The 20,573-nt window shown below is 42.8% G+C and overlaps 1 protein-coding gene across 3 annotated transcripts in view; it reads left to right on the top strand.

The window, feature by feature from the left end:
- The window catches only part of LOC137629600 (DNA polymerase iota-like), an 88,967-nt gene that overhangs the window by 50,107 nt on the left and 18,287 nt on the right, over positions 1-20,573 (top strand). For 2 of the 3 annotated variants that reach the window (XM_068361073.1, XM_068361072.1), the window contains one exon: positions 1,652-3,891. The exons of the other annotated variant lie outside the window; for it this stretch is intronic. In XM_068361073.1, the coding sequence (XP_068217174.1) occupies positions 1,652-3,829 (2,178 nt within the window). In that variant the 3' untranslated portion in view covers positions 3,830-3,891. Of the gene's footprint in view, positions 1-1,651; positions 3,892-20,573 lie in introns of those variants that run through there. 3 annotated transcript variants of the gene reach the window in all.

The raw sequence follows: 20,573 nt of genomic DNA, 5'->3' as shown, positions 1-20,573 counted from the left end.
TAGTCCTGGCCTTTTTAACCTCAAGTAGGTTTGAACCTCTTGACAAGGCTTCTTGGAAGGATCTTACCAAAAAGACTCTATTCCTAGTTGCGTTGGCTACAGCCAAAAGAGTAGGAGAGTTACAAGCCATCAGCAAGAAGGTGGGCGTTAATGGAGACAATGCAGTTTGCTCCCTTCAGCTAGGCTTTCTCACCAAGAACGAGAATCCTTCTTGACCTTGGCCCAGATCTTTTACCATTCCAGGGCTATCTCACTTAGTTGGACGGGAGGAGGAGAGAGGCCTGTGTCCAGTGAGAGCTCTGAAATTTTATCTTCAAGCATCCAAAAACCTGAGAGGACAAGCAGACAACCTCTGGTGCTCAGTTAAAAAGCCCTCTTTGCCTTTATCAAAGAATGGCCTGGCATTTTTTATTAAGGATTTGATAAGGGAAGTTCACCAGAATTGTGAGGAAGGAAGTTTCCCAATCCTTAAGGTAAAACCACTTGAGGTTAGAGCTTTAGCGACTTCTATGGCTTACAAGCACAATAAGTCAATGAAGTCAATTTTGGAGGCTACTTTCTGGCGAAGTAAATCAATCTTTGCAGGCTGTTATCTTAAAGATGTCCAGACCCAATATGAAGATTGTTACTCCCTGGGTCCGTATGTTATCTCCGGCGTCGTAGTTGGAGAAGGAACTACTGCCTCTTCCCTATAACCTTTTTTTATTATATACCCTTGCCTTTTTCTTGTACTTGGTATCACAGGTTGTCTGTGAAGGTTGTTGCAGCCTTCCACAGTCTGGGATGCAAATCAAGTTAGTTTTTATGGTGTGTGTTTTTAGTTTTTTGAGTAGGTGGTCAGAATCATTGTCCATGGCTATGCCAGGTTAGCAAGGGTGGTGGTCTAGTCACGCTAAGGTCGAGGAGCTTGTGGCAGCTCCACAGAGACTTTTACAGCCCCCTGGGTGGATCGCTGAGTCTCTAAGGTATGCAGGCAATTGAGGCAGGATAATTATGAAGCCAGCTTCCTTATCCGGTAAGAACCAGATTATTGGTACTACTAATTTGTAACTATTAATAATTATACGAATTCCCGACGGGATGAGGTTTTCTAACCCGCCACCAATGGTGTCAATCAGCTATATACTGTACATGTAACTACCAGGGAAGTTACATATTTAAAAATGGTATTTTTATTTTAGAATAAATTTTCAAACATACTTACCTGGTAGTTACATATATAAAAGGGCCCTCCCTCCTCCCCTCTGAAAACAAGGGCATGGAATTTCAGGAATGTTGGGAATGGTTCCAGTTACCTACTGAGAGAGGCTGCTCACGTATGACCACCTACTCACCTGGCGGTGAATGCTGCGAAATTTGAATTTCTGCCATGCGCGCGACGAAACGTGGGATTAAGCTATATATATGCAACTACCAGGTAAGTATGTTTAAAAATTTATTTTAAAATGAAAATACCATATTACTGAAGGAGCAAGATTCATGGTTGATACAGGTCTAGGTTGATTAAATAATAATCACAATCTTGGAAACACCTTTGGCAAAGTTATAAATGTTGAGGTGAATGTGGAAAGACTCGGAATGTTTTACTCAATATTAAGTTTAAGTAATATTAAATTATTATAGCCTTTTAATTAGTGGGGATGTTTTTCAGATGGATAAAAACATGGACTCCACAGAACTTGATTGGACGCTTCATCCAAAGCAGCATCAGAGAGTAATTATACACATAGACATAGACTGCTTTTATGCCCAAGTGGAAATGGTGCGTAACCCGGAGCTTCGTAACAAACCCATGGGAGTCAAGCAAAAGTATCTTATGGTTACCAGCAATTACACTGCTCGAGCACTTGGTGTCAAAAAACAGATGTATGTGACAGAAGCATTGAAAGTCCTACCAGAACTGATACTTATTGATGGTTCAGATTTAACGCCTTATAGGCAGTTTTCAAATGAAATATCATCTATTGCTCAGACATTCACTCCACATGTAGAACGAATGGGTTTGGATGAAAATTTTTTAGATATAACCGAAAAAGTTCGAGAATTATATGATTCCTGTAGCGGTGTCATTGTGGGACATTTTTATGGACATGAAGCAGTAAATCAAGTGCCTCAAAGTGATCCATGTGGGTGTGGGTGTTACAAGAGACTTATTGTTGGTACCCAAATTGCAAGTAACTTGCGAAAGGAAATCTTCGAGAAGACTGGCATCACTTGTTGTGCTGGCATTGCTCACAACAAAGTTCTTGCCAAAATGGTATCAGGTTATCGCAAACCAAATCAGCAGACTGTTATATTTCCTTGGCAAGTTTGTGAGTTGATGAGTTCGTTAGATCATGTAAAAAGTGTACCGGGCATTGGAAATGTTACTACTAAAAATCTAGAAGAACTGAATATTTCTTCTGTTCAAGACTTACAAAGGACAGATATGAAAATTTTGAGAACCAGATTTGATGAGGACACATGTAGAAAACTAAAGAACTTAAGTTATGGAATTGATGACGGACTTGTGCGGGGTAGTGTCCGTCCACAAAGTTTAGGTATAGAGGATGCGTTTACTGTAACTAAGGTTACTTCATATGAAATTATAAAGTCAAAATATGAAGCACTGTTGGAACGGCTTTTGAAACTTTTGGCTGATGATGGCAGAGTACCATCATCTTTAAAAGTAGTTGTTCGTAAATCAGATGGTATAGTTAAGTTTGGGCCTAGAGAGTCAAAGCAGATTGCACTTTCTGGTTCATTTTTTTCTAAAGGTGTCATTAATATAAGTGAAAATACAAAGTCTTCATTGTATAGTTTAATTATTAGTGCCTTCAATAAGATGGTTGATATAAATAAGCCCTTTTGCCTCACACTCGTTGGGTTAGGATTTACAAAGTTGATAGAGCAACCATCAGAAAAGAAATCTATTGCTCAGTTTTTCAAGAAGCGTCCCCATGACCATTTAGAAAAATCCAAGCTTGAAGCTGAGGAACAAAACAAGGTTAAAATCCCCAGGAATAATGTTTATCCTTCACTAGAAGGGAAGGAATTGCAGGCAGCAAATATGGGGAAAGACATGGAGGATGACAACTGTGATAGTGATGGTGAATTTTCTGCACTTTTCAATGATGCTAGTATTGATATAGCATCCAAAAGTAACTTACAAGGGCAAGGGAATTTGAACGATAATCCAATCACGTTGAGTTTAGATAATAGCAGATTAGGTCATTATCATGGTGGGGAGTGCAGCACTGTAAGTTCATCGTCAGTCAGAGAACAGAATGTGGAATCCAGTCACAGTTCTTCTATTGATATTGACCCAGATGTCTTTAACTCATTACCAGAGGACATTCAAGAAGAGGTTCGCATGAATTATAAGGTGAATAATATGTATTTTGAAAATAAGACAACCAAATCAGAAGTGTCTAAGTCAATTCCACATGTCAAGAAAATTAATAGTCACTCATCATTTGGGAGTTACTTCAAACCAGGATTGAAGCAACTTCCATTGGACTCTGTACCTGAAAAGAAGAATGAAAATTCAAAGGAAAATGAAAAAGATGTCTTGAGCAAAAGCAATCCTTGTGGGACTCCTGAAAGTGAGACCTCTCCCCTGTCTTTGAACAAGCTAACAAAAGACTTGAAAGTTGATAATGATCGTGAATTACTAGACTCAATTGACTATGCTGTATTTAGTGCTTTGCCAGAAGAGTTGCAAAAAGAAATTTTAGATGATAAGAGAAGACAAAAAAACTTAGGTATGCGAAGAGCTGTTGGCTCACAGTCTACTACTAAAAGAAATATCCAGTCGTCCCCTATTTTGAAGTACTTTAAGAAATTGTAGTCAGTAAATTTACCTGAAAACTGATTTTTTCATTTACAGTATCATAAAATTTATACACAAGATCAAAATTTTATTTTGTTCCTAATTCATGAATTCAAGCTGTAGTCATTATCAATAGATAACTGTAATGATTAGTTATCATCTAATTTCTATGGTTAATTAAGCACATTGCCTTAATCATTTGATTTCATATTGAACATCATAAGTAAATTAAGATGAAATGATTTAAGGTTAGTGAATTGAGATGAAATAATTTAAGTAACTACAGTGCTGTTGTGAAAAACGCTTATGAACTGGGTGATATACAACATATACTGTACTGTACTGTATATGGTCTGACACAGAATGTGTCTTTTGCGCATGCTATCCTATTGGTATAATGTGGCATGAGTCAAGAGTAGAGTCCAATAAAAATTTGTTTTATTTATTCAAGATAAATATATCTTACTAGGAGTCTTTTTTATCAAAATGTAACAAGTATTTTTACTGGTTTAGCTACACATACTCTCCCTTCACCTTTAAATATCTCTATAAAGTTGATATTTTACTTGACTATCTTTCAGGATATGCCAGTTTTTATGATGTTTTTTATACTTTCTAATTAAGGACAGTATGAAGAGAGAAAGTGGCATGATATTAGTTCAGGTATACAGTGCTGTAGTTAGCTAAGGACATCATCACTAGAAATTCTCACTGTGTTGTGAAGCACTTGATATATAGTTTGGTTAGTGTGCATATTCGTGAAGTACCAAATCATGAATTAATATTTTTGTTAGTTATTTGTTTAGTATTTTATTTATTTATTTGTTTTTTCCGCTTGATTAAGGTCCCTTGCCATTACTGTATTTAACCTTGTAACTACATTTGATAATTTTTTTGGGGTAACATTTTCCTTTTCAGAGTCTGGTAGCAGTTCTGGTAGTAGTTTGTTATATAGTAATGCTTTCATAATATTAAGTACTGATTGTTTTGCCCTGAGAAAATATATCCCATTTTCCTGATGGCAATTATAATGTCATTTACATAGAGCCACAAAATGTGAAATGCAAGTAAGCTTGTAATGAACATTTTTCATTCATATGTTTGTCATTCCAATATCCATTTTTAGCACAAGGAAACCGTAAACAAATTATTATTTTCTAAACTTTAGGCTGGTTTTTTGGGGCGGATAATGTGCAGGATATTAGGGCCATAATGACAGAGCTGATGGCAGACTATTATACCATTCTCATCCTTCTAGAGGCTACAGAATAGATGGTAATCACCCCTGAAGAAGCTCATGGGATTGGCAGTGTTTCACTGCTTTATCACATCTCAAGTAACGGATTTTGAGCGAAGCGGAAAATCTATTTCTGGGAGATAGCCATGTCGTCCTGATGGAAGGTTCCTTTAAGTAGCTTCCTAGGGTATATTTGACAGCAGCGATATTCCCAGAGAATTTAACTTAAGGTCTCCAGAATTCTAACTCCTGGCACAAATATCCTTTAAGTTTCCTTTTAGGATATCGCATAATATCAGGGGACGTATTCTTGACATGCCACATAGCAATCTGCACCCCGCATAGCGTTTACGTTCGAGGGGGAAAAGTGGCAAAATAAAAAAGGAGCCGTTATAAGGTTCCCTTCCTCCGTTACTGTTTGAGTACTTAGATGGCGCCATAATCGCCGCTATCTTTATTCCTTGTAGCATTGAGCCGGTACTTATAGATACAGTATTATTGGGAGGGATCCTGCCAAGGCCTTTCATGGAAAGGAGGGCGGGTCCATCAGGACGACATGGCCATCTCACCCAAAAATAGATTTTTCGCTTCGCTCATCCGTGTTTTGGGCTCAGGCCATGTCGTCCTGATGGAAGTTTACCAGAGCATTAATGTATCCGTGGATTTCCCAGTTGTGCCTTAAACCTCAAGACAATATTTCCTTGGTCATCTAGACCTTAGAGACCTATGACATTACAGTTATATGTCATTGCTTCTAATCATGAACTATGTTAGTGCTTCCTGCCCCCTACAGGGAAGAGTCATACTAGACTCAGGAAAAAGTCTCGAAGTTTGCATATTTCATATGACCAACCCAGCAACCAAAAGGGCATATAGGTCTCACTGTATGCCTTTAGCCAAAGTTTGTATTTGTAAAACGAACACTGGTTCATGTCAGTCACCATAGCATCTAAGGTATATCAGCTCAGCTGTATACCGCAACAGACAAGTTAATATCTGTATCGAAACAAGGTAAGCCTGGCTAGAAAGGTTTGTTTACGTTTAGGAACAAAGTTACTACCTTTGTTTAATGTAATTACTGTATGCAGAATAGTAAGGAATAAAAGTAATGCTCACACATAACTTTATTAATATATGTTTAGGGCGAAATAAGACGCACAAAACAATTAGACATTTATTGTCAAACAATAAATAAAAATTCAGCATACATTTCATAATACTATAAAAATGCAAGTGAAATAGAATTTGCAAACGGAATATACAGAATAAATCAGAAATACTTGTTTTATCTGAAAACAAAATTTTATGCCACTCAATTGAAAATTTAATAATTTTCTAATGTCTTTCTGAGAAGTCTGTCTATTTACACTTGTGTAAAAAACACACGGCACTTATTGTTAAGTCTGTGTTTCTTCACCTTTATACAGAAACTGGAACAGTCCATAATGTCACCTTGATGACATTTCACTTACCATGTTGCACTATAATGTGCCAACATGTACACCCTCTAGAATTATAGTCCCACATAATTCACTGTTCCTCGCAGCACTAAGCGAAAGGTTTTAGCACACTACCTGCCGCCACCACGAATCGCTTTAATTCTTGCACTTGCTTCGCGTAGTGTTTGAAAAACACTCTGGATGACTTCCATCCAGTAAACGAGCGAAGGCTCTCGAAATCCATGAGCTGGAAAAAGTTTATCGATGAAGCAATTTTCCTAGGATCATGACCTGCGGGTGTACTGTCAGGATCCGCTCTGCGAGTGAAGTAGGTGATCTTCGCCCTTAGTTGTTTCAGGGATAAGTTTAAGCCCAATGTTTCTCCTTTAAAGAGCTGTCCTCCCCTGAAGTCTGAAGTTCTACGAAGATAGACCTTTAGACACTCCACTGGACACAGCGAGACATCTTCCTTCAGAGGGCAGATTTTCCAGGGACCCCACCTCTTAGTGGGTAGCTCATTCTTGGCAAGAAACATTGAGGTCGGGAAAGAGATTCAGCTATCCCGTTCCAGCAAACTGGATATGGCCCTCTTCCCAAGAAAGGGCCATTATCTCACTAACTTTAGCCCCTGAGGCTAGAGCAAACAAGAATATAACTTTTTGAGTCAAATCTTTCAAAGAGCAATTATCGTTGTTCAAACTTGAAGCAAAATGTAGTACCTTATCCAAAGACCATGAAATGGGCCTTGGAGGTGCTGCAGGCCTAAGCCTAGCACAGGCCTTAGGGATTTTGTTAAAAATTTCATTAGACAAGTCTACTTGGAAAGCATAAAGCAAGGGTCTAGTCAAGGCAGATTTACACGTACTGTAGTTATCGTGTTGGCTGCTAAACCTTATTCATGAAGGTGAATAAAGAAAGGTATGCAGAAATCTGTCGAGATTTCCTTTGGATTTCTTGTCTTGACAAAGGCCACCCACTTCTTCCAAGATGACTCGTATTGCCTTTTGGTAGATTTTGACTTATATTCCTCTTAGAAGTCTATACTCTCGAGATCCCAAACCTTTTCTTTACTGCTAGAGAGAGGAAATCATGAGATGAAGGTCTTGGGTTTTCTGTAATGAAGCGAAGACAGTCGACTTTTGAACTTATTGAGACAGAACTGGGTCTGGCAAGGGAATCAGCCTCGGCTGTAATTCCAATACTAGAGGGAACCAGTTGCTCTGGGGCAACTTGGGAGCCACTAGGGCTGCTGTTCCTTGAAAAGATCTCAGCTTGTTGAGGACCTTCATCAGTAGGTTGGATGGAGGGAACAGATAAATCCTGGTCCATCTGTTCCAGTCGAGGGACGGCGTCCACTGCTTCCGCTAGAGGGTCCTCGTATGGGGCCACGTATCGAGGAAGTTTCTTGTTGTCGCTCGTTGCGAAGAGGTCGATCTGCAGTTCCGGGACTTGATGTAAGATGAAGGAGAATGATCTTGCGTCTAGGGACCATTCTGAATCTATCGCAGTTAGCCTGGATAAAGCATCCGCTGTCACATTGCGGAACCCTTGAAGGTGAACTGCTGATAAGTGCCATCTCTTCTCTTCCGCTAAACGGAAGATGGCCAACATTACTTGGTTGAGTTGAAGTGATCTCGAGCCTTGACAATTCAGACATCTCATTACCACCTCGCTGTCCAGAATCAGTTTTATGTGGACCGAAGGGCGAGGGGATAATTTCTTCAGTGTGAGGAAGACTGCCATGGCCTCCAAAATGTTGATATGGAAGGTCTTGAATAGAAAGGACCAAGTTCCTGGAACTTTCTGTTGATGAGAGTGACCTCCCCATCCTTCCAATGATGTGTCCGTGTGGATGATGACTGAGGGTGGAGGCGGTTGCAGAGGTGTTGACCTCTTCAAGTTCTTGGCCTCCGACCATGGCTTGAGAGGTGATCGCAGTTGGATCGGTATTGGTCTTCTTAGATCTCTTCGAGTGTTTGATGCGTATCTTCTCCAGATTCCTGATTCATCTTTTAGCTGTGCTCTTAGCACTGGGTCTGTCACTGATGCAAACTGAAGGGAGCCCAGCACTCTCCTGTTGGCGTCTTGAAATCCTGTTAGATTTTAGAAGTCTCTAGACAGATCCCGCTATCTCTCTCCTCTTCTTTAATGGAATGGATAGGCGATGTGACTGTAAGTCCCAATGTATGCCTAGCCATTGAAACTTCTGAGCTGGAGACAGTCGAGACCTTTTGGTGTTGATCTTGAATCCCAGATGTTCCAGGAACTGGATCACTTTCTTGGATGCTTGCATGCATTTCGTCTCGGATGCTGCCCACACCAGCCAATCGTCCAGATAGGATATCACCTGAACACCTTGTAGGCGTAGTTGTTGAACAACTGCTTCTGCAAGCTTCGTGAAGATCCTTGGGGCTATGTTTAGTCCAAAGGGCATGGGTCTGAAAGCGTACTTTATTTTTTGTAACCTGAATCCTAGGTAGGAGGAGAGTTGGCGATTGATCGAAATATACCAATAGGCATCTGGCATGTCTATGGAGACTGTGTATGCCCTTTTGGGCAGCAGGGCCCTTATGTGTTGAAGGGTCAGCATCTTGAACTTGTCGTTTTCTATAAACTTGTTGAGTGCCGACAAATCCAGAATGACTCTGAGTTTGTCTGAGTCCTTCTTGGGAACACAAAACAGCCTTCCTTGGAATTCGATGGACTTCGCCCTCCTTATCACCCGTTTGCTCAAGAGTTCTCGGGTGTATTCTTCCAGAACAGGGGTGGAGTGTTGAAAGAATTGAGGAAATGATGGTGGAGCTGTCTTCCAGCTCCAACCTAGTCCGTTTTTGATTAGGCTGTGGGCCCAGGGATCGAAGGTCCAACGATCCCGGAATAGTTGGAGTCTTCCTCCTACCGGAAGCATCTCATTGCTTCTGGTTTCCGGAGGTTTTGCCTCCTTGACCGCGTCCTCCCCTACCCCCTCTTCTTCTTAAGGGACTTCTAGAGGAACCTCTATTTGACCCCCTACCTTTAGGGCGAAAGGTAGTGGTCTGCCTCTCAAAGGCGTGAGTGAAGGCTGGTGACTGAGTCACCACCTGCTGGGGTACCATCTGGTTGGTGGGTTGGGGCTGTGCCACCATCTGGGGCACCGCGGTCATGGGAAGTTGCTGTTGTTGTTGTTGTCTAGCAGGGCGAGAGGACACTCTTGGCCTCTTTGTCTTCCGTTTCGGTTGGGGACCCTCATCCGGGGGAGACTTCCTCTTAGCCGACATGCCCCACTTCTGGAGAAGATTTCTATTCTCCGTGGCGGCCTTGTCGACTATTTCTTTGACCACTTCATTCGGGAAGAGGTCTTTCCCCCAGATATTGGAAGATATCAACTTCCTGGGTTCGTGTCTGACCGCAGCCAAGGCAAACACGAACTCCCTGCAAGCCCTTCTAGCCCTAACAAAGCTATAGAAGTCCTTAATTAGGGTTGCCAAGTGTGTTTTGGCTATGGCCATGAACATATCTGGGGACCTATGTTCACTGGCCATTGCCTCCAGGGTCACCTGGAGGGACAGAGAGGCAGCAAGCCTTTCCTTCATGTCCTGCTCCCTACGCAGGAGAAATTCAGACAACTTTGGGAGGTTTTCGCTAAACTGATGTCCAGCGATATCGGCCTCCAACTTCCCGACTGAGAAGGTAAGCTGGATATCCTTCCAGTCTTTGTGATCCGTTGGCAGGGCTAGGGAAAGGGGCCTACACTCCTCCAGTGTAGGGCAAGGTTTCCCAGCTTCCACTGCTTTGATCACTGCCTTAAACCCTTTTTCCGCAAAGGGGAAGGCCATTGTCGCTGGAGCAAGAAAGGAAGGATGTTTCTTACTCAGGGCTGGCTCCTTAGAGTTGGTGAAGCCCTTGTCCTTCAGACTACTGGCTAGCAAAGCCTGAGCCTTTGCATGGTCAAGCACTATGATCTCCTTGGGCTCTATCTCCTCCTTGGATACAGGTTCTGTCCTTAGACGAACGAAGCAGTCAGGTAAGGACTCAAAGCTGGTCCAGAACTCATTGTCCCCAACTTTTCTGAGATGAAGATCTTGCCATTCGTTATTGGCATGTACTCGGCATGCCTCCATGGGTTTACCTTGGAGCACGAGGGAAGATCCTTCACATTAAGTCTCCTATGAGACCTACGGGCCGCTGCAAGCTGGTGTATCTCCTTCCTTAGCGCAGCTTCCCTTTCTTCACTCTTCTGAAAGGTCTTCATCATGGCTCTAATGGCAGACAGGGTGTCATCCGACTTATCAGGTGGAGGAGCAGAGGACGTAGAGGGCTCTGGTTCTGGGGCAGGAACCGGCGAAACAGGCACTGTTTCGACTTCATCCTTTTCCGTGTCTTGAGCAAACGTTGACTCCTCTTCTTGACCTTCAGCCAGAAGGTCCTTTTTGGTGTCCTCTGACACCTCTGACATCCTCTCATCATCTAGATGGATGTCCTTCATTGCATTCGAGACATCCGTGTCCACGGCTATCTGGATGCAAGGGATCTCAGGGTGAGGCTGAGGAATGACAGCATCCGCAGATGCTTTGGGAAATAATAGGCCCTCATACGCTCGTTGGGGAGATAAGGCCCCGTGGCATTTTTCTGGAAGCCACGAACCCATCTGCGAAGCTTGTTCCGAGCTACATCCCTTAACTCCGTTGTCTTGGGGTTTTCAAAAGCCTCATAAACCGAGTCTTTGCACACTGTACTTACCTGGGGATCCTAGTATTCGAGAGATCCCTTGGTGATGGAACAACGGGAGTGCGTCCTACACTCCAGATAGCCGCAGACGTCCCTTCTATGCACGTTGCAGAAGACGCTGCCGCACTTCACATGGTCCTCCTGTAAAGAGAGGAAAATAAACTGAGTATAAAGTAGTTCATCTCACTAGATAAACTAATAAATATTATTAATAATATTTTCCATTTTATTTTATTGCATATAGCTAAGGATAGATAAGACTAGAAATGAATTAGGAAAGACACATACGTGTGTTTCCCGCCCTACCAATTGCTGTGACCTCCCTTGATATTAACCCTAGGGTTATCCTCCTCAAGAGGCCCTGTGGAAGAGTCTAGCCTACTAGGATAGAAGAGTGTAACTAACACTAACTTCCAAAAGGGTTAATAATGAGTGTTATTAATAACTGATCATCTATCAGTATATAGAAAGGGAATTCCTTTCCCTATCTTATAAGGTTTCAACAATAGACTGCGCCTGGACACACAGAGTATGTTTGAAAATTTAACTACTGTATACTTTTATACCATAGTTTTCTGGCTGCATTATGCTCTATACTACAGATGTACTGGCTACTGTATATAAATATACTGTAGTTGCCGCCGGCAATGCAAGTACCTAAGGCACAGTTCAACTGACACAATATTGAAAAAATAGTAGCCGGCGGCTTACCGGACACCGGTGGGTCACCAGCTGTCGGCACGCTAGCCCAGACAGCATTCTATGTGACAGGGTAGTGGCCGGTAGACCGAACTCTGCCGGCTTTTGCCGGCTAAGTCAGTTGTGTCAGTGAATCATTGGCTGTTGGCCCACAAGTGTAGCCAGCATCTTGCCGGCTAGGTTAGTGGCCGGCAGCCACCAGTAAGGTTAGTACCTGGCGGCACTAGCCAAGAGAGAGAGAGAGAAAGCAAGGAGTGAAGGGTGATGTAAGAGCACTGTCTCACTTCCTTCCTCCGGAATGAGGGTTCCAATGGAAGGGAAGAATATAAGATTATCAAGCTTCCACCCATCCACCTCCGTTGCCGGTCCCTGCCGGTCATAGGATGTGAATGGCAGCCCAAGGGAGGACTAAAGAACACAGTCAAAGTAAATGGATCTTCTGCCGGCAGCTGGTCCTGCTGACACAGCTATCCCGGAGCTCTGTGTCCGATAGGGAAGCTGAACGACTAGGCCATACAAGCAGAAGCCCAAGCTGACTATACAACCTGCCGGCAAGCGGTGAGATTGCAGGACGTCGGCCAAAGGGATGTGATGGCTAGGGCATCACTAAAGGACAGAGTGGGGAGGGAAAAAGAGTCCTGTATAAGGTGAGACAGGAGCCGGCAGTATGCCGGTCCTACCACACCTTGAGGAAGCTCTGTTTCAGTATCGGCGCCATCCTAGGTGGACGGAGAATTATTCCCCAGCCTAGGGTCTACCAATACAGTAAGGGGGCCGGCAATCATCTTGCCGCCACCGTTAATGATAGAGAAACAGAGTTCTAGTGCCGGCGCCATCCTAGGCAGCAGAATAATCTCTATTCTTCAGCCTAGGGTCTGCGAGCACAGGACTAGTCGACTAAACCACAGGGAGAAGGGGGAATCACATGACCCCTTCAAGTGCAGTCTAGAGAGGCAAAGCCTCCTATGCCAACAACCAAGACCCAACAGGGGAATGTATTCACCCTGTCGACCAGTTGCCAGCACACGACAAGTACTCTGAGGTTCTGACCTAAACCCCAAAAAAACTATCTGTAGCTAGGGGAAGGGGCAAAAAAAAACCCTAGCCTAGTCTTGCCTGAATGACAACTTGAGGCAAAACCAACTAGGATTGTAGCCTTAGGCTACACTCAGAGGGAAGGAGGGATTACCCTATATATGAGGGTAACCGGGGAGATTGTATGAAAGTATACTAAAGTCCCTAGGCTACTAGCCTAGTGACAGTGAGATCGACTACCTCACTCGTCGAAGCTCTCTCGTATACTATCTTAGAAGAGGAAATTTTATATGCAATCAATATATCTTACATGTATAAATTGCCTTTTTAAACATATAAACTTACCCGCTGGTTATGTAGCAATAGCTTCAGTCCCTGACGCCAGGCAGAAATTCCAAAAACTCGCGGCAATCGCAGATAGAGTTGCCAGGTGTACACTAGCGCCACCGCGGGAGATAGGCCGAACCATTCCATACATCACCAGATTTTCCCTGCCGCCATTACTGGCAACATTGTTTGGAATTCACTCGCTAACTACCTTGGATTTTGGACAGTTATCTTGGTGATGTACATTGTTTTTGGTTATTGGCTTTTGCTTAATGGATTGTGCTTTCGGATTCTCTTGAATACTTTTTGATTTGGATTACTTGAATTATTTTTAACCCTTGCTTGATTTTGATCTCTCTCTTTACTTTTCAAAATGGCCGACCCTTCTCCTTTATATAGGAAGTGTGTGAAAGGGTGTAAAACTCCGCTTCCTAAAGCGTCTGTAGATCCCCATTCAATTTGTTCTAAATATAGAGGTAAAATTTGTGAATTAGGGGATCGGTGTGAAAAATGTATTTCATTATCGGAGAGTGAGTGGTTGACTTTTGACCGCTACTCTCGTAAATTAGAGAGAGACAGAGTTAGGCGTAGTTCATCTCGATCTAGAGATTTATCAACTTCTCATATCACCTAATCCTTCCCCTGTAGTGGTAGATTCAGTTCCCAATACTGTTTCATCTGAACCTACTCTTAAAGATATGATGACCGTGATTCAAGCCCTTGGAGTAAGGGTAGAATCTCTCGCGGCGGACAGAAACCAACTTATGTTCGACGTTAACCAGTTGAAAAGTGTTAGTGTTAAAAGTGCGATTAATGTGTTCAGTGATGTGGAGGGTGCGTCTGCTCGAGCCTGTCGTTCACTTAGCCTTAGACCTCTTTCAAGCTCCCGAACCCATGGGAGAAGTAATGTCGAGAGGCGAAAGGGAACGAGAGGCCTTATCGCTCGCGCAGACGTCCCCTCGAGCGTACCTGTTGTCGCATCGCAGGACGCTCATCCTCACCATGGGAAAGGTGAGGTTAATATGTTATCCTCATCTTCAGATGACGCTTCGCACAACAAGGGCTGGAGTCATGCTTCCAAAGGTCGAAGGTTCTCCTGCGAAACGTCCTGATAGGATGTCAGAGGTTGATAAAGGTTTAGTTCAGACTGAAACGGATCTTGTTCCTGAGTCTGGTGTTACAGTACATGCACCACCGCTTCCATCAGACTGGTTTCCGTCTTGGAGCGTTATGTAAGCGATGAGGAAGGTGAGTTCGCGATTGAAGTTTCTTCGCCTGTATCACCACATGTTGATCCTAATTGGAGTATGCTGCAAGACATGAAACAGCAGCTCTCATCTTTTATGCAGTCTTATCGAGGGAAGAAGAGAATAAGACACCTCAACACTCTGTAGACCTTAAAAAGATTATGTTGGTCTTTACGGAGTTATTTCCGGGTCATTTTGCTCCCGTAGCCCTGCGTTCACCACCTTCGGAGTTTACCTTAGCAAAAGCGGCAAGAACATCCCTTTTTACTAAGATGGTACTCTCTCGTTCTTCAAAGAGTAGACCTTAAAGAGACTATGTTGGTCTTTATGGAGTTATTTCCGGATCATTTTGCTCCCGTAGCCCCGTGTTCACCACCTTCGGAGTTTACCTTAGCAAAAGCGGCAAGAACATTGCTTTTTACTAAGATGGTACTCTCTCGTTCTTCAAAGAGAGCATTGAAGTTAATGGGTGTTTGGATGCAATCTAAAAAGGACCTAGGAAAAACAGGCTTCGCTTTTCCCCCAGCCAGATTAGCTTCCAAGTCTAGTGTATGGTATGAGACAGGAGAAGTTCTCAGTTTGGGAGTTCCTGCCTCTGCCTAAGGCGACTTCTCAAGCCTAGTAGACTCTCCTCGTCGTTTGACAATGAGAAGAACTAAGATATGGTCGATGTCCGAGTTTGATCATCTCCTCAAAGGTATCTACAGAGCATTCGAAGTGTTCAACTTTTTCGATTGGACTCTGGGAGCCTTGGGGAAGAAAGTTTCTGAAATGAAGGATTCTGAAACCGCTAAATTTATACATGTAATGTCTTGCATGGATAAAGCAATTAGGGATGGCTTGAATGAGTTAGCAACCCTGTTTACAGCCGGGGTCATTAAGAAAAGAGCAACTATGTGTTCTTTTCTCTCCATGGGGGTCACTCCGTTCCAGAGGCAGAATTGCTGTATGCACCTCTTTCTCCTTCTCTATTCCCTCAAGAGCTAGTAAAGGAAGTTGCCGCCGCCTTAACCCAGAAGGCTACTCACGACTTAGTCTCCAAGACAGCAAGGTAGGTTTTTTCAACTTCCTTCTCTACCCGTAGACCGAAGGAGGATACTTTTCCTCACGTATCAGCCATTTTGTGGAAAGTCTGTTGGTAGGGGTAGCTTCAGACCTGATGGGAGAAGGTCTAGAAGGAGAGGTTTTAGGTCTGGCCAAAGCAGAGTCTGACTGCTTTCGCCTTCAGACAGAAGTGGGGGCTAGGCTAAACAACTTCTGGCAAGCCTGTTTTAAAGGAGGGTTACAAGATCCCGTTCATTACGAAGCCTCCGTTAGTTATAGACCCTGTGGATCTCTCTCCCAGATACAAGGAGGAGTCGAAGAAGCAGGCCATGCAGCTTCAAATGTCTCTCTTGCTAGAAAAGAAGGCAATATAAAGGGTGCGCGACTTAAAATCACCAGGTTTTTACAACCACTTATTCCTGGTTCCCAAGAACTCGGAGGGATGGAGACCGGTCCGGGACGTAAGTATCCTCAACAGCTACGTCCAGAAGACAAAGTTCTCTATGGAGACTCAGAAGACTGTGCTTGCAGCAGTAAGGAAGGGCGACTGGATGGTCTCATTAGACCTCCTGGACGCTTACTTACATGTCCTGATCCATCCAAGTTGCAAACGTTACCTGAGGTTCGTGTACAGGAAGGAGGTCTTCCAGTTTCGGGCCTTGTGTTTCGGCCTCAACACCGCTCCTCTAGTCTTCACAAAGATCATGTTGAATGTGGTGAGTAGGCTCCATTCACGAGGCATCAGAGCCTCCTTGTACTTGGACGATTGGCTCCTAAGGGCTCCCTCTTTCAATCACTGTCTGGAGGATCGCGTCTGACATTGAGTCTGTCAGAAGAGCTAGGACTTCTTGTGAACTCAGAGAAGTCCCAATTGATTCCATCCCAGAAGATTCTCTATTTAGGGTTGGAGATTCAGAGTCTGGCTTTTCAGGTTTTTCCGTCACCTGCAAGGATACAGCTAGCTCTCCTAAAACTTTGTTCCTTTCTAAAGAAAGACGTCTGTTCAGCAAGAGAGTGGATAAGTCTCCTGGGAACCCCCTCTTCACTAGAACAGTTTGTGTCAATGGGGAGACTAAACCTACGGCCCCTTCAGTTCCATCTCAATTACCATTGGAACAAAGAGGACAGCCTCGACAAGGAAGGCATTCCCCTTACGGAACCAATGAGAAAGTGCCTTCAGTGGTGGAACAACCTAAACAGACTTCAGGAAGATCTCTCGTTGGAGCAAAAGAACCCAGACCTTGTGTTGTTTTCCAACTCCTCGGACTCGGGGTGGGGAGCAACACTGGGAAAGTCAGAGATCTCAGGTCTGTGGACAAGGGAACAAGGACGCCTCCACATCAATCAAAAGGAGCTGTTGGCAGTCCTGTTGGCTCTCAAAGGTTTCGAGAAATTAGTATTAAACAAAGTAGAACAAGTCAATGCCGACAACACTACAGCATTGGCATACATAGCAAAACAAGGCGGGACTCACTCGAGGTCTCTTTACGAAATAACAAGGACTCTTCTCATGTGGGCGAAAGAATGAAAGATGACCTTGTTTACAAGATTCATACAGGGAGAGAAGAACGTGATGGCAGACAGCCTCAGCAGAAGTAATCAAATTCTCCCCACAGAGTGGACGTTGCATCTGGATGTATGCAAGAAACTTTGGAAGTTGTGGGGTCGTCCTCTCATAGATCTGTTTGCGACCTCAAAAACGAAAAGACTGGAGACTTATTGCTCACCAGTTCCTGACCTCGAAGCGACGCACATAGATGCATTCCTGATGGACTGGTTTCACCTGGATGTTTACGCATTCCCACCATTCAAAGTGCTGTACAAGGTGTTACAAACGTTCGTGTCTCACGACGAAACCAGGTTGACTTTAGTGGCTCCCTTCTGGCCAAGAGGTTGGTTCACAGAGGTACTGGAATGGTTGGTGGATGTTCCAAGAAGCCTGCCATTGAGAATAGATCTTCTCTCAAACAACCTCACTTGGCAAGGAACCATCTAAACCTCCAAGCTCTACATCTGACTGCCTTCAGACTATCAAAAAACTCGCAAGAGCTAGAGGATTTTCGAAGGAGGCAGCCAAGGCTATCACTAGAGCAAGGAGGACGTCTACCATCAAGGTTTATCAGTCCAAGTGGGAGGTTTTTTGAGAATGGTGTAGAGCTAAATCAGTTTCTTCATCCAGTACCTCTGTAACACAAATTGCTGATTTCTTCTTAGATCCCAGAAGAAAGCATAACTTTTCCTCCTCGACCATCAAGGGGTACAGGAGTATGCTGGCAGCTGTCTTCAGACACAGGAATTTAGATCTCTCAAATAATAAAGACCTTCAAGATCTCCTGAGATCTTTTGAAACTTCTAAGAAGCGTCAACAAAAATCACCAGCCTGGAATTTAGATGTTGTTTTAAAATTCCTCATGAGTGACAGATTCGAGCCTTTACACTCGGCTTCTTTTATAGATCTGACTTTGAAGACACTTTTCTTAGTAAGTCTGGCAACAGCTAAGAGACTCAGTGAAGTTCATGCTTTTAGCAAGAATATTGGCTTCAGAAATGGAAAAGCCATATGCTCCTTGCAACTTGGATTCCTGGCCAAAAACGAACGTCCTTCTCATCCATGGCCTAAATCTTTCGAGATTACTATTCTCTATGATATGGTGGGTGAAGAGTTGAAGAAAGTTCTGTGTCCTGTTAAAGCACTGAGGTTTTATCTGCACAGGACTAAAGCTTTAAGAGGTAATTCAGGGGCTCTTTGGTGTGCAGTCAAGAAGCCTGCACAACCTATATCTAAAAATGCCCTATCATTTTTTATAAGACTTTTAATTAGAGAGGCTCACTCACACTGTGGTGAGGCAGACCTTAAGGTGCCTAAAGTAAAGACTCATGAAGTTAGAGCTATGGCAACTTCTGTAGCTTTTAAACAAAACCGTTCTCTGCAAAGCATCATGGATACAACCTTTTGGAGTAAACCTGTATTCGCCTCGCATTACGTATAACATGTCCAAACTCTTTATGAGGATTGCTACACTTTGGGACCATTCGTAGCAACGAGTGCAGTAGTAGGTGAAGAATCTACCACTACGTTTCCCCTAATCCCTAGTACCCTTGTTCTTCTTTTGGAACTTTTATGTATTTTTATGATTTTTTTGATTTAGTCAGGTAGTCAATTTGTTTCTTGAGAGCACCCGGAACAAGGTTATTAGTTGAGGTCCTGTCAACATAGAGGTTATTACCTGTTTGACAGCTCCTAGAGAGCTTCAGCCCCCTGAGTGGACCTCTGGATCTCATAAGGATAGCAGACATAATGAGGCAGAGAATCATTGAAGTCAGCTTCTTTAACAGGTACGAACCCTTAAGCTTGTTTTTATTTAACACTTAAGTGATATTCTAACGATTTTGCTGTCTCTGACCCTCCACCAAGGGTGTCAATCAGCTATTGTTATATAACCAGCGGGTAAGTTTAATGTTTAAAAATGATATTTTCATAATAAAATAAATTTTTGAACATACTTACCCGGTGGTTATATAACTTATTATCCCACCCTCCTCCCCTCTAGAGACCTATGGGCATGGAAAATTTGGTGCTGGATGGAATGGTTCTGCCTAGCTCCGGTGGTGGCGCTAGTGTACACCTGGCAATCTATATCTGCGATTGCCGCAAGTTTTTTTTATTTCTGCCGGACGTCAGACTAAAGCCATTGTTATATAACCAGCGGGTATATTAAAATAAAAGTAGGATATCAAAGACAGCGCTAACAAACCTGAAGGGTATATTCGCTAAAATTATAAAAATGAATAAAAAGATCATGCCAAAAAAAGAAATAGATGTCCAAATCATATATCAGGGTTACAAATAGTGTAAGGACCTAAATGCAAACCCGATAAACAAAGAGATCACTAGTAAGCGACACAATGGCCATAGCGAACCCCCGAAAGGGAATATACATAAACAAAAGGCCAAACACAATTAAGAATAAAAAGGTGTCGCTACCAAGAAATCCCAAACAGACAAATAAAATACTCAACTTGGAAGCAGGGATCTCTAAAACGTCAAGACATCTTCCAAAAATAACACAAAGCACACGAGCAAAACAAAACACGTCTGACTAACGCAAGTGCTGAAGAGGAATGAAGATGGGGGTGTGGGAAGATGTAGGGGGTAGAGATGGGGGTATGTTGATGAAGGAGAGGTCTAATTGGTGAGGGATCTATGGTCGTGGTTCAATCACGCCCCAGTTTTCTATACCGACACTCAATGAATGAGCGGGCTAGGTTTATTCCTGGCATTCCATGCATCTCTTTTTCTCTGGTATTTTCAGCAATAATTATTCCTTAGAAATGGTGCTAGAGGAGCATTTCACTGGGCGACACAGGTCCCTTGCCCAGAAATAGATTTTTCCTTCGTCAAAATCCCTTTATTATGAAAATATTTTTGTTGGTTGATGGAACACACAGTCTTTAAGAAAAATATTTAAGAAATTTATTATGCATCAAAGCATACTCTAGGAGTACGTAAGGCGATATAGTAAGACTGTGGACGACAATTATAATGTTTCATTTGGCTGGAAAACCTCTTACCATTCTCTCTGTTACAGTTACTGAATACATACTTCAGTTATTGTGATTTCCTAAGTTTCAGACTAAGGCAGGAAGTACTGAGGAAATGGCTTCTATGTAGCCTGTGGCAACAGGCACAGATAGAATGTATTTCTCTCAGTGCTCATTAAGAATGCCTGACAGTAAAGGAAGAGAGGGAACATGCTTAACTTATATATACTAATAAATAACTTGTCCTCTTCTTAATACAACTGAAGGGATATGTCTGTCTATTCCATGTGTAAATTATAATTTCTTTTATTTACCAATAATATAAGCCACTTATTATCCTGTTATTGCTCACTTCTCAAACTCTTATCTTGATGTCTTTTAGTTTTGTTTTAGCTCTATTGAGGTAGCAGTGGCATAATAAGGGACACTATTGAGAAAAAGATTTAACACTTCTTTCTCCTGTTAGTTACTTGGTTCTTGGTCAA

This window comes from Palaemon carinicauda, chromosome 37 (genome assembly GCF_036898095.1).
Source record: "Palaemon carinicauda isolate YSFRI2023 chromosome 37, ASM3689809v2, whole genome shotgun sequence".
NCBI classification, from domain to species: domain Eukaryota; kingdom Metazoa; phylum Arthropoda; class Malacostraca; order Decapoda; family Palaemonidae; genus Palaemon; species Palaemon carinicauda.
Note: the sequence above shows the minus strand (reverse complement) of the source record. Positions and strands in the feature narration are given on the sequence as shown.